This window comes from Pezoporus wallicus, unplaced genomic scaffold (assembly GCF_028554395.1).
Source record: "Pezoporus wallicus isolate ANWC-B61680 ecotype Strahan unplaced genomic scaffold, APGP_CSIRO_Pwel_v1 contig_13027, whole genome shotgun sequence".
Taxonomy (NCBI): Eukaryota; Metazoa; Chordata; class Aves; order Psittaciformes; family Psittacidae; genus Pezoporus; species Pezoporus wallicus.
The window spans coordinates 1362-16149 of NW_026635253.1; the positions used below are offsets into that span (position 1 = coordinate 1362).

Sequence of the window (14788 nt, forward strand, 5' to 3'; positions counted from 1 at the left end):
TCTTCTGAAATCTAGAACCTTTGTCTCGGTACTAACCTTCAGCATGCTCAGCCGGATCCCAAACTCCACAGTATTGTGATCACTGCAGCCAAGGCTACCACTAACCCAGATATTTACAAAGCAGGTTTTATTGGTTTGTGAGTAGCAAGTCCAGCGTTGCCTCATTCCTGTTTGGCGCATCTGACATTTGTATGAGGAAGCAGTCTTCTACGCATTCCAGGAACTTGATGGATGACATAGAATAGAGTCATAGAATAGTTAGATTTGGAAAGGACCTTCAGATCATCACCAAGGTCGGTGATGAAGGAGGGGGAGGAGATTCCCCTGCAGCCTATGGTGAAGCAGGCAGTAACTCTGCAGAACATGAATGACAATGTCGGAGCAGATATCCACACTGCAGCCTTTGGAGGACCCCACATTGGAACATGCTTGTGGCAGGAATGGTGGCCTGTGGGGAACTCACGTTGGCACGGTCTGTTCCTTGTGGACCATACCCAGTGTAATTAACCCATGCTGGAACAGTTATTGAACTGCAGCTCTTGGGAAGGACCCATGCTGAAGCAGGGGAACAGTGTGAGGAGGGAGTAGAAACAGGGATGAAGTGTTATGAACTAACTGCAACCCCCATTCCCCAACCCATCTTCACTGCTCAGTAGTGGAGGAATTAGAAGAGTTGGGAGTGAAGTCTGACATTAATACACTCAGGCTCAGGGCCATAGTGCATTCACAGCTGTCTGGTAGAATAGAGACAGTATGTGAGGGAACCCATTTTTATCTTCAAATTAATAAAAACTTAGAATTTTCAGTGACAAAGGCATATTCCATAGAGAAATATATTCTTAAAACTTCTAGAGACTTTCCGAAATGAAGTGAAATATCCATTCCTCTTTACACACAATGCTTACATCAGCTCCAGCACACCTTCCTACTCAACAGGATTAAGGAAAGATGACACACACTATGTTTACATCCTTCCAAATCATTCCCAAAATGTTATGTGAGGTACAAAAAAAATTGCCACATAAAACAAAACAATAAAACAAAGCAAAACACAACACAGTCTTGTGAAATGATAACTATTTTTAACTTACTAGGAATAGGTCTAAGGACATCAGGAATGAGAATCTCCACCAAAGCCTGGTACATCACATGGTCACAGTTACCCATCCATTTCAGAATAGCCTCATATTTGCACAGAATAATCAGTTTTCCTTTTGGAAGTCGACTTTCTATTTCACTCAGATTGCTGGTGTGAATAAATGCAACAAATGAAAATGCATGATAAGAAAGGTACAATGGATTTTGAAATTGATTATTTAATAAAAACTTAAAAATGTCTCTGCTACATCCAACTGAAACTCAAACTTCTTCATATGAATCCGGGGAAAAATAGCCTCCAAAGTTCTGCTCCAGTCCATAAATTACACAAAGGTATAATAAAAAAGGCCCTTGCAATTTAAATGAACTGGACAGTATCTTGTGAAAAGATATTTTGATTTTAGTTATCCAAGCAAATTAAAAAATAGATGTATTCACAATCTTTTCAAGGCCGCAGTTTGACATATACTGACAGGCTATATGTCAAATAGCAGACAACATAATTTAACCTGAAAAACTAATGATATCAAAAAAGGTTCTTAGCTTTCTTTGATTTGACTCCTGCTGTTTTATTATGATGGTGAACAGTAAACAAAAAGAGACATTTACTGACCTCAATTCAATAATAGCTGCGTCGCCAGCTGGAGCAGCAGGAGAATAGCGCCAGAAAGTTTGCCACAATTTTTCTATCAGGCTAAACTGAAGATTCACAACAACATCCACTATTGCCTAGAAAAATATAAAACAAGTGCAAATAATTTTCTATCTCACCCCCCCCCCCCCCCCCCCCCCCCCCCCCAAACCCTTCCCAGGGATATAGCTCCCCCCTGGTCATTTTGCAGAAAAAATAGCAAAAGGTATGCTTATAAATTAACATATAACAACCTTTCCAATAACTTTTTATCAACAAATTTTCCAAACTGTCCATGCTAGTGTGTACAGAGACTCAGATCAGGACACGTGCAAATACAACGAAGCCTCCAGAAAAGAGCCTAAGCACATATATCGGGTGAATTCACCTAACCAGAACTTTCAACACTATTAAAAACACAAAGGAATCTTGCTTTTTCATGAATTTTGCTACTTCACTACATGTTTTAAAACACCTTCAGCAATAATTTAAAAACACTTTAGTCGCTATGAAATGTGTCCATAAGTAAGTACGCTTCTTTAAAACTTGAAGAAAAAAGTGAGCTTATTTTTAATATCATCATTAGAAACAATAATTTAATCTGATTTCAACTCCTATAAACAACTCTCTATATATTTTATCTAAAGTTCAATTTATCTAAAATTCTTAAATATATTCCAGTATTGGTATTCTATTACATGTTATTTTCTTCTATAAAGAGAGAAATTCCAGAATGTCTTTTTGTAAACGTTCTTTCTGAGGGAATAAGCAAAATATTTGAGGAGCACATCAGATACAAGTGGAATAGCTGTAATGTGTTTTGTGTCAGTCATCCTGTTGTGCTTAATCTCAGTGGAAGACATGAATTTTCAAAGACTGATTTATGTGAAATGCCTCTTTCCTCTTACCTCACAGTGCTCTCTATAAAGACTTTGCAGTGATTTTATGTCCTCAAGGGTAGTACCATCCGGTAGAGAAGATATTTCAACTTCTCCAAACTCTGGAAGTACTCGAGATGCATCTGTTTCCATGAGAACATAACAGAAGAAAGCAATTGTGAATGGTGCCATCTACAGTTTGATTAGAAAACATTTAAGTATGATGTAAAAAAATAAAGTCTAGAAGGTCATAATGCCCAGAGGAATGTCTTTTATACATAATATATTTTAAAGTTGAAACAAAATTGTGAACAAACCAGATAGATAGCTACTTTTTAAGCAATAGGAGATTTTCAGTTATTCTTGACAGCAGATAAAAACTGCTTCACATACATATTGTATCGGTATATAAAAAAAGCTAAGATGCATTTTCTGAATAAGACAGGATGAAGAAGAATATTCATGTCAGCATGTCAGAGCCTCATATAATAGGTTTTGTTTTGATCGACTGAACAGTTTTTGCATTGTCATGAATGATAGGGTTTAGTAGATCCAGAAGCATTTTATTTGAAATTTACAAGACTTTCAACTGTAGCCAACATTTGCTTTAACTATTCCTCATAAATATTTCCAAGAAATACACTGTCAACCAGAGGGACAATAGAAGGGAAAATTCAAAAACATGTAAACTGTAGTCTAAGGTTCCCAATGATTTCTATAACAGCAAGTTTAGGCCAAAAGATGTGGTGCTTCAAAATCCTAATAGATGAAACTAAGTGTAAAATTATTGGAATAACACATTTAATAAGCTTTTTTTACATAAGTAAATTACTAAATTGCCACTTGCTTCTACATCTGAGAAATTACTATGCTTAGCTACATCAATGAATGTACAAAATGCACATTCTAAACACAAACCTTGGGTTTCTGTTTTAAACTCTTTGTATCTTTCCATTTATAATGTTGCAGCACAAACTCAATACACCTTGACAATGGTCAACACAACTGCAGAGCAGAAATATAATCCAAATTTATGTGCATATTCAAAAAAAAAAAAAGGGAAGCCAGTGGAAATTGATGAACTCCTAGGGAAAGATTTTCACTATGCATTTCTGTATAAAATGCTTCACTGCAATTGCATTGCAATATATTTTAAATCTACCATGCAAGTAGATTTTTCACAGTTTTTCTTTTATGTCTCTATGATGCATATTAAACAACGATCTAAGACAGCTCTTGAACCTTATTGGACAAATGAGAGTTTAAATACTCATGTTATCATTGCCACCAATTTTGATGATCTGATTGAGGATTTTTATCAAACTATCATAGGTTTAGAGAGCTTCCGCTACTGCCAGGGAGGTAAGTCCTGTGGGAACTGAGATCGCCCCTGAGGATATTATTGTAATTAGAAGTGAAGCAGAGGACTTAGAACTAGATGGTCTATTTGATGAACACATTAATCCCTTTGCAAGGTATATTTACATAAGATGCTTACATCTGGGATCCTGTAGAGACGGGAGTCAAAGCACAGAGTGTCATTTTGCGGTACACCTTACACTTGAGAAGTGGAAAACCATTACAGAAGTGGAAGATCATTACAGAAGTGTTACAATACAGAAGATATAGCTTCTATGAGTATCATTTTCTTTTGCTATCATTGAGAGTTTTGAACAGGGCAACATAACTAAAATAATTATTGTATTTATATGACTTGATGTTCAAGGCAATAATGGAGTTTATTTTATTTTTACAACAGTATAAAACATCATACCTAAAAACTGTTGATGATGTTGACTTTGGGCAATTAAAGTTTGCTCAGCAGATGCGCCTGCCTGTTGACCACTTCCTGTGAAACCATCTGTAACTCCATCCACTTTCTGCACAGGCTTGTATCTACAAAATTATCAAATATAAAATTATTCTTTATGTTCACTTTTTTGTAAGTGCGACATCACACTCTGTTCTGCCTGATTTCTATGTCTCGACATACAGTTATGCTAGTTCACAAAAAAGAAAAAAAAATCAGAATAACTGTAGTAAGGAAAGGTAGATCACTAGCAATCCACTGACTGTAGAATGGAAAATATAACTCTATTTTTAAAATGGGAAAAATGTGTCCTGGTTTCAGCTGTAGCAGTTATTTTTTTCCTTCCTAGTAGCTGGTGAAGTGCTGTGTTTCAGATTTAGCCTGAGAACAATGCTGATAACACACCAATGTTTTAGTTATTGCTAAGCAGTGCTTACCCTGATCAAGGACTTTTCATGCTCTCTTGCTCTGCCAGTGAGGAGGGGCACAAGAAGACAGGAGGGAGCAGAGAAAGGACACCTTACCCAAACTAGCCAAAGTTCCATACCACAGCACGTCATGCCCAGTATATAAAATCGGGGGAGTCACCCACAAGACCCAGTTCACTGCTCAGGTCGGGCTGAGTATCAGTCAGCGAGCGGCGAGCGGTTGTATCGTGCATCATAGAATCAGAATAGTTAGGGCTGGATAGGACCTTAAGATCAACTAGTTCCAACCCCCTTGCCATGGGCAGGGACACCACACACTAAACCATATCACCCAAGACTACATCCAAACTGGCCTTGAACACTGCCAGGGATGGAGCATTCACAACTTGCTTGGGCAACCCATTCCAGTGCCTCACCACCCTCACAGTAAAGAATGCCTTCCTTATACCTAACCTGAACTTCCCCGGTTTAAGTCTGACCCCATAACCCCTTGTCCTATCGCTCCAGTCCCTGATGAATAGTCCCTCCCCAGCATCCTTGTAGGCTCCCTTCAGATAATGGAAGGCTGCTATGAGGTCTCCATGCAGCCTTTACTTCTCCAGGCTGTACAGCCCCAACTTTCTCAGCCTGTCATCATACAGGAGGTGCTCCAGTCCCCTGACCATCCTCGTGGCCCTCCTCTGGACTTATTCCAACAGTTCCATGTCCTTTTTATGTTGAGGACACCAGAACTGCACACAATACTCCAAGTGAGGTCTCATGAGAGCAGAGCAGAAGAGCAGGATCACCTCCTTTGACTTGCTGGTTATGATTCTTCTGAGGCGGCCCAGGATATGTTTGTCTTTCTGGGCTGCAAGCACAAGGTTTATTGTATTTTTTTTTCCCCTTTTCACTTTTAGTTTTATATTCTCTCCCCTTGTTGTTTCCCTTATCATTATTATTAGTAGTAGTAGTAGTAGTTTTCTCTTGTATTTTAGTTATTGGACTGTTCTTATCTCAGTTCATGTGTTTTACATTCTTTAGATTCGCTTTCCCATCCCACCCAAGGGTGGGGAGGAAGGGGGAGTAGGGAGAAAGTGGCTGCGTAGTTCTGAGTTGCTGTCCGGGCTTAAACCACAACAGTCCTTTATGGTGCCCAACCTGGGGCCCAAATGGTTGAGATAATAACAGATCAGATCAGAGTGTGTCAAAACGTATTTCTGATAAGCATTCATTTTTATGGATTAATAGTCACTTGTCACAATGATGATACCCAGAGGATCATGAAGAAGACATGAGAAAGTGGGATGGAAAACCTACTTCAGTAGGTGCGTGAACTGCAAAGAAAAACAATGGTGAATGGGGATCCTCCCAAGAAAACTGCTGCTCCAGGCTCTTGTGGGCAATGAAAGAGCTAATTTTACTTCTACTCCTATGAAAAGGAATTCTACTCCTTTTGTACAAGAAGTAAGTGAAGAATCTTATGATCACTATTAGATGGGCCCTGCCTACAGCCAGGAAAATGGGGACAATCAGGTTTAATGGGCTGTGTGGATAAGATGGCATGGCACATGAGTCCCACAGGAGTATAAGGCTCTAATAGATACCGGTGCACAGTGTAGGCTAATGCCATCAAGTTATCAAGGGGTGGAATCCATTTGTATTTCTGGAGTGACAGGGGGATCTCAGCAGCTGACTGTATTGGAGGCTGAAATCATCCTGACTGGGAAGGAGTGGCAAAAGCACCCCACTGTGACTGGCCAGAGTTTCCGTGCATTCTTGGCATAGACCTTCTAAGGTATTTCAATAACCAAAAGGGTTCCTATGGACTTTTGGTATATCTGCCTTGGAGATGGAGGAAATGAAGCAGCTGTCCACTTTGCCTGGTCTCTCAGAGGACCCTTCTGTTGTGAGGCTGCTGAAAGTAGAAGAACCTGTGCCTATGCAGGGGTTTGAGATGCTCCAGAAGTGATTGGCACTGAAGCACAGCTCCTCCTGGCACCCCGGTTGCCTGGGCTGGGCTGTTTAAAGGCAGGGCCTCCTCTTCACATCACGAAAACCAATGCTACATGGAGTAAGTGGGCTGCACTAATTACACAATGAGCTCAAATAGGAAATCCCAGTCATCCAGGAATTTTAGAAGTCATCATGGACTGGCCAAAGGGCAAAGATTTTGGAATGTCACCAGAGGAGGAGGTGATGCATGCTGAAGAGGCCCCATCATATAATAAACTGTCAGAAAGTAAAAATCAATATGCCTTGTTTACTGATGGGTCCTGCCATGTTGTGGAAAAACGTTGGAGATGGAAGGCAGCTGTATGGAGTCCCCTATGACAAGTTGCTGAAACTGCTGAAGGAGAAGTCAACTTGAGTCAGTTTGCAGATGTGAAAACCATTCAGCTGGCCTTGGACATTTCTGAATGAGAAAAATGGCCAGTACTTTATCTCTCTACTGACTCATGGATGGTGGCAAATGCCCTGTGGGGGTGGTTGCAGCAGTGGAAGCAGAGCAACTGGCAATGCAGAGGTACTGTAGAGGGTGATAGAGTTCCTGTGGTGCACATAAAGAATCTGCTGGGGAAGACAGTCTGGGTCATTACTACTTCAGGTAAAGGCAAGCCCACTCCTGGAATTGCTTTTGTTCAAAGACCTGGGTGTACTTGGTAACGCAGGAAGATGGGGAAGTCTGGTGTGTACTTCAACGGGATTTAATTCGGGCTGAAAACAGCCAATGAACTCAGTTATATGCTGTTGACTGCTCTATAACACTCCTATGACAGCTAAATGTCCATTTCCACCACTTTGGACTGTGCTGTCATGATCATCATCAGAGAATAAAGTCATGCAGCAGTAGGAGTCTCCCAGGACTGTCTTCAGACCACCATGGACTGAACCCAGCTTCTCTTTGATCATCACACCAAGAAAGAATAAACTTTGATGAAACCAGATGAGCTGAGCAGTGACGTCAGCAGGCAATGATCCAACACCATACACTGAAGGACTGCTATGGTAGATGAAGCCTGAAACCATGGATTGAATGAACTAAGACTTTATAGGGATGGTCCACAGAACAAAGAATGATATCTCTGTGTGTGAGTGTGTATATATATATATATATCAAAAGACCAAAAGGTGATGGTATATTGGAAATTGTGGGACCTTACCATGATGTAAATAGTATGGAATAAGGGGTGGATGCTGTCCTGGGTTCAGCTGTAAGTTATTTTTCTTCTTCATGGTGCAGTACTGTGTTTTGGCTTTAGCCTGAGAATAATGCTGATAACACACCAATGGTTTAGTTGCTGCTAAGTAGCACTGTCGTGGTTTAAGCCCAAATGGTAACTCAGAACCATGCAGCCGCTCGCTCACTCCCCCCCACTTCTTCCTCCCCCCACTCCTGGAGGGACTGGGAGGAGAACTGAAAGAATGTAACTCCCTCAGATTGTGATAAGAGCAGTATGGTAACTAAGGTATAATACAAAACTACTACTGCTACCACCAATAATAATAACAATAAGGGGAATAACAAGGGGAGATAATATAAAACTAAAAGGGGAAAAGGAAAAGAAAGCAGTAAACAGAAGTGATGCACAGTAAAATTGCTCACCACCTGCTGACCAATACCCAGACTGACCCAAGCAGCAATCTGGGCCTTCTGGGTAACTCCCCCCAGTTTATATACTGGGCATGCCATGCTGTGGTATGGAATAACCCTTTGGCTAGCTTGGATCAGGTGTCCTCTTCTCTGCTTCCTCCCAGCTTCCTGTGCCCCTCCTCACTGACAGAGCATGAGACTGAAAAGTCCTTGATTGGAGTAAGCATTACTTACCAACTAAAAACATCAGTGTGTTATCAGCATTGTTCTCAGACTAAAGTCAAAAACACAGCAATACACTGGCTACTAAGGAGGAGAAAAATAACTGCTACAGCTGAACCCAGGATGAGCAATTACCCTAATCAAGGACTTTTCAGTCTGGCATGCTCTGTCAATAAGGAGGGAAGGAGCTGGGAGGGAGCAGAGACAGGACACCTGACCTAAACTAGCCAAAGCAATATTCCATACCATAGCATGCCATGCCTGGTATATAAACTGGGGGGAATTACCCATAAGGGACCAATCGCTGTTTGGGTTGGGCTGGGTAACAGTCAGCCAGTGCTGAGCTGTATTGTGCATCACTTGTGTTTATTGTTTCTTCTCTCCTTCCCTTTCCCCTTTTAGTTTTACATTCTTGTCCTGGGTTCAGCAGTAGCAGTCATTTTTCTCCTTCTTAGTTGCTGGTGCCGTGCTGTGTTTTTGACTTTCAGCCTGGGAACAATGCTGATAACACCCATGTTTTTAGGAGTTGCTAAGTAATGTTTACTCTGACCAAGGACTTTCTGAGTCTCATGCTCTGCCAGGGAAGAGGGGAAGTCAGGAGGAAGCAGAGACAGGACACCTGACCCAAACTAAACAAAGGGGTATTCCACACCACAGTGTATCATGCCCAGTATATAAACTGGGGGCAATTACCTGGAAGGGCTAGATTGCTGCTTGAGTTGAGCTGGGTATCGGTCAGCAGGTGGTGAGCAATTGCATTCATGACTGTGAAACATGTGCTGCAATTAAGCAAGCCAAACGGTTAAAGCCTCTTTGGCATGGAGATCAATGGCTGAAGTACAAATATGGGGAGGCCTGGCAGATTGACTACATCACAATCCCACCAAACTACCAAGGCAAGCACCATGTGCTTACCATGGTGGAAGCAACCACCAGATGGCTGGAAACATATGCTGTGCCCCACGCCACTGCCCGGAACACTATTCTGGGCCTTGAGAAACAGATTTTGTGGCGACAAGGCACCCCAGAAAGAACTGAGTCAGACATTGGGACTCATTTCCGGAACAAGCTTATAGACACTTGGGCCAAAGAGCATGGGTATATCACATTCCCTACCATGCACCAGCCTCTGGGAAAATCGAATGGTACAATGGGCTGTTAAAAACTACACTGAGAGCAATGGGTGGTGGGACTTTCAAACATTGGGATACACATTTAGCAAAAGACACCTGGTTGGTCAACACCGGAGGATCTGCCAACAGGGCTGTCCCAGCCCAATCAGAACTTTTACATACTGTAGAAGAGAACAAAGTTCCTGTGGTGCACATAAAGAAATTGCTGTGGAAGACAGTCTGGGTTATTCCTGCTTCAGGTAAAGGCAAACCCACTCGTGGGATTGCTTTTGCTCAGGAACCCAGATATACTTGGTGGGTAATGCGGGAAGATGGGGAAGTCCAATGTGTACCTCAAGGGGATTTGATTTTAGGGGAAAACAGCCAATGAACTTAATTGTATGCTGTTGCCTGCTGTGTAATACTTTTATAGCCCATCAACTAGATGTCTTCAGGTCACCAGCGACTGGTCCTGCCATCCCCCCAACCATCATTCCAAGTGATTGGATGCAATATAAAGAAATACTTTACAATGAGAGTGCTGACACATTGGAACAGGTTGCCCAGAGAAGCTGTGGATGCCCCCTCCTTGGAAGTGCTCAAGACCAGGTTGTACGGAGCTTTGAGCAACCTGCTCTAGTGACAGTTGTCCCTGCCCATGGCAGGGGGGTTGGAACTAGGTGATCTTTAAGGTCCCTTCCAAACCATTCTATGATTTTATGATTATAAAATTCATAAAGCTGATATCACAGCATAACTACCAATTTCTTGTGAAATTTACTTCAAAAGCTATACCACTAAGGCCTAAAGCTCATTTACAAAAAAACAGAAACAGAGTCTTCTCTTTTCCAAAGGACTTGCTTTCCCAGAAATTAAGTAGCTCAAAAATAAAGTTTAATCACCTTAAGAAGGATCATACATCTGTTTGAAGACAATGTAATCTAAATAATTTAAAAATGTAACAAACTTCTTATGAGCTCAGAAGGTCCGAGAAGGCTTAGATTTAAACTAAGTAGCTGAACCAGGGGAGGTTCAGGCTTGGTATTCAAAGCATTTATTTACGGAGAGAGTGGTCAAACACTGGAATGGGCTTCCTAGAGAGGCAGATACAAATACAGATCTTGGTTTAGACAGTTAGATGTTAAGACCATCACACTGAATGGCTGAATATTCCGACTGTCATTTCCAACAACTGAAAATTAATTCTGCCCCAGCTCTGAAATAGCATTGTAGCCAGAAAAAAAAAAAAAAAGAAACCTCAGTGTAGAATGCAATGCATGTGAACTGACATTCAGGACTGAAATTGCACTGTGCAGATTGTAAAGCTTTGTATTAACATTAGAAATGTTAACAAATTCCGCTATGAAAACACTCCTCTTAAGAAGCAGATGAGTAAGCTGTGAGCGTGTTCTCATTTTGACCTTATTAAATAGATAATAGGAATGTCCTATATAACTACTTAGATTTTAGTTTATGAGAAAGCTCCTGTAAGAAGCAAGCATTCAAGATTCTGGTCATTACAGACTTATATTTAACCACTATATAACTATTTTAACATAAGACATGGGATATACAAGAAGTATACTTTTCCAGAGAAGGCCTCTTGGCCCAATTAACATAAAGTATGATAATTTTAGGAATGTTAATACTTGGAAACAAAAACTTCTGTCATCATCTGAATCTCTAGGACTTTTATATGAGTTTGGCTATTTTAAAGTCCCAGAAGAAAAATCCCAGGCCTGCTGAAATCAACAGCACAACTGTAAACACCTTTAAGAAGACTAGAGTTTAAGTTCTAGTATCACAGTAGCATTGAACTCTTATGGGTAAACTTCTCATCACTTGATAGATCTATTAGCAATACAAAAGCCTTCATTCTCATTATAAAAAACTTTACTCTTATTATAATTTATTGTCAAAAATATCTGTCAGAAGATAAATTTCTATAAAAATTTCCAAATCAAAATCAGTATCTGCACATAGTTCTACTAATTTCTAAAAAATATATTATTTCACAAACTTTCCAGCTCTTGAAGTAGAATCCAAAGTGTCATGAATGTGTAAGAGTCTTTTGAGGGCTTTTCATAAAAAAAAAAAAAAACACAACAAAACCAAACAAACAAACAAACACCACCACCACCACCACCCCCCCCCCCCCAACCTAATCTGCTGGTGCTATGAGTCAGAATTATCCTACCAATGTGCTTTATGTAAAAAATGTTGGGGAAAAGTCTCAATTCTGGCATTATTACAGGTGGCATCTATAGGAGTGTCGTGGTTTAAACCTGAAAAAAAAAGCTGAAAAAAAACTGAAAAAAAAAAAAGCTGAAAAAAAAAAGCTGAACCCAGGACAAGGAGTCAAACAGTTTCAACAGCATTAGAAAATAACATGCAAAATGCAACTGAGGAATGAAAAAAAGAAACTATTCTTTTTCAGGTATTTCAATAGAAACTTGAGCAGAGTTGTTAATGATTTTAGATTTCCTGTCTTTTATAGACAATAGAGGGTGAAGTTTCTGCACCCTAGGTAATGATACACTTCTAGAATTCCTGGCAAAATCCTATTTATACCCAGGTTTCCCTTTGTGGTTTAATTTACAGACAGGGGAACATACAACTGATTTACACAACCGCTTAATGAAAGAATTTAGCTTTTCTAAAATTATCTGAGCCATTTCCTGTTTCAACTCTGATTTTTCTAATTCTTTTTTATTAACTGCTAGGAGAAAAGGCACTAAAAAATAAACAAACTTTCATAAACATAACATATTTTGAAAGATGCTTAGCTTTATGCAGGAAGAATAATTTTATATAGCAAATTGTAAGCACAATAAGAGTTTGGAGTCCTTAGATAACAACAGACAAATTTTTGAAAAGCTATTGATGTCCAACGGAATTTAACCACTGAAATAGGAAGATGAAATTAGTTAATTCAAAAAACAATGCAAAATTATTTGCCATTGATTCCCATAGTCTAACCCTACACACTAATTAAACTGAAAATTTTCCGTGTAAGGGTAAGTTGTTCGACTTCAGGAAGAGAAAACAAAAGAAGTAGTAATTACTTATATGGATTGTTTAAGTGAGGGAAACATCACTGTAGAAAAAAGCATATGGTTGCAGTAACCAAACTTAATAGGATTGGCAAATAAACCCTGCCTCCACACAAAATAACTTTTCATATGTTAAAGTACTGAGTAATTAACTTGGACTGACTGTTAAAATAAATATTCATTAAAAGTCACAGAAAGTGTTTTGATTCCCATCTGAAGAGGGGTAGAGAAAAGTATGACAAGAACTGAAGACATGAGAGGAAGATGACATTCATGTATTAATAAAGGAATTATACAGGAATTTCTAAAACAGTTGTAACTTTTAAAATCCTATGGTCAAAGCTGTATCTTTATTTAGATGCCATTTATTTTGCATACTGAGGTCCCAGTTTCAGTTGGGAGAGTTAATTTTCTTCCCAATAGCTGGTGCAGTGCTGTGTTTTATTTTTACGCTGAGAATAATGTTGATAACACACTGATGTTTTAGTTGTTGCTCAGTGTCACTTACCCTAATCAAGGACTTTTCAGTTTCTCATGCGCTGCCAGCAAGAAGGATGGAGGTAAACAAGAAGCTGGGAGGGGGCACAGCCAGGACAGCTGACCTAAACTGGCCAAAAACATATTCCATACCACAAAGTTTCATGATCAATATATAAACTGAATTAGCCCAAAGGGATCAATTGCTGCTCGGAACAGGCTGGGTATCGGTCAGAGGGTGGTGAGCAGTTATATTGTGCATAACTTGTGCTTGTTTTCTGAATTCTCATTTCTCTCTTTTTTGTTGCTGTTCCCTATTACTATTACCACTATTTTTATTGTTGGGTTTTTTCTATTGTCATATTTTACTTGATTTCAATTATTAAAATTTTAATCTCAACTGGTGGGTTTTACATTCTTCCAATTCTCTTCCTCATCCCACCTGTGGAGTGTGGGAGGGTGTGGGGAATTGAGCAAGCAGCTGTGTGGTACTTAGTTGTTAGCTGGGTTTAAATCATGACAGCATGTTAAAACAAATTTCTTATAAGCATTAACTGTATTGATTTAATAGTTGCTGGTCACAATGTTATTTTACTGGTTCTCAGAATTGTGTTATGTAACACATTGCTGTATATACTCCCTGTGGTGCTGTTTATTACCTCTGTGAGTTGAATTAATATTATTGCTTTAGCATATTGCGTAGCACTGGCTTGTAGTATGATAAAATTATTGGTTGTGAGACCAGTCTGGGATTTGTACTCAGCATTGCCATCATCTCTATTCTTCAGGAGCCATCAAAAGGACTGGGAAGCCTGCAGCATGAGGAAAGGCTGAGAGAACAGTGTTTGTTCAGCCTGGAGAAAAGAAGGCCGAGGGGAGACGTTATCACTAGTATTTAAAGGGGGGATAAACAGAAGACAGAGATTCCCTTTTTACAGGGTATCACGTGGAAAAGACAAGAGGTAATAGGTACAAGTTACTCCTGTGGGTCTGAGGCCTGCCCTACTCCGGTTAATCTAGAGGGACTGCAGTGCAGTCTAATGAAAGCATTTTTTTTAAAAAGGGGTGGGTGGGGGAGAGGAGAATGTGTCCAGAACCAGTATGGTCATCTAGTAGCACTTTGTTTTCAGAGCTAGAATCAATCCATCTTCTACATTGCAATGTATACAGGCAAGATGGTTTGGAGAAATCTCCTTAGGTGTACCTGATGGATTTTATTAAACTGAGACAACAGTGAATGCCTCCAATGGATGCACAGTCAAGCATCTGCTACCAGACCAGATGTTATATCTTTCTTAGAATCAGGAAATTTAATAAACAGTCCTATTTAATAGAGTGTACTTAAGGAGAGCCTGATGATGGAAACTGAGGGGAAATAGTTCAACAAGTGTCTACCAGGGGGGTGGAACATGGGAATTTCCCCCGGGGAAAGACAAAAATAGATATTAGTAAGATGAGGAAAAGAACAAAGGCATGAGATCACTGTTGACAGTAAAAATATCCCT

At 39.9% G+C, this 14788-nt stretch overlaps 1 protein-coding gene across 1 annotated transcript; it reads right to left on the minus strand.

Moving 5' to 3' along the window:
* Positions 1–1091: 1091 nt before the first annotated feature.
* On the minus strand, positions 1092–4503 carry LOC130601893 (transcription factor RFX3-like; the record flags this gene model as incomplete). The annotated part of the gene is made up of 4 exons (XM_057414294.1): positions 1092–1246; positions 1712–1827; positions 2638–2750; positions 4382–4503. Coding segments are annotated over 4 exons (506 nt in total), but the record flags the coding sequence as incomplete, so codon positions are not given.
* Between the last annotated feature and the right edge of the window lie 10285 nt (positions 4504–14788).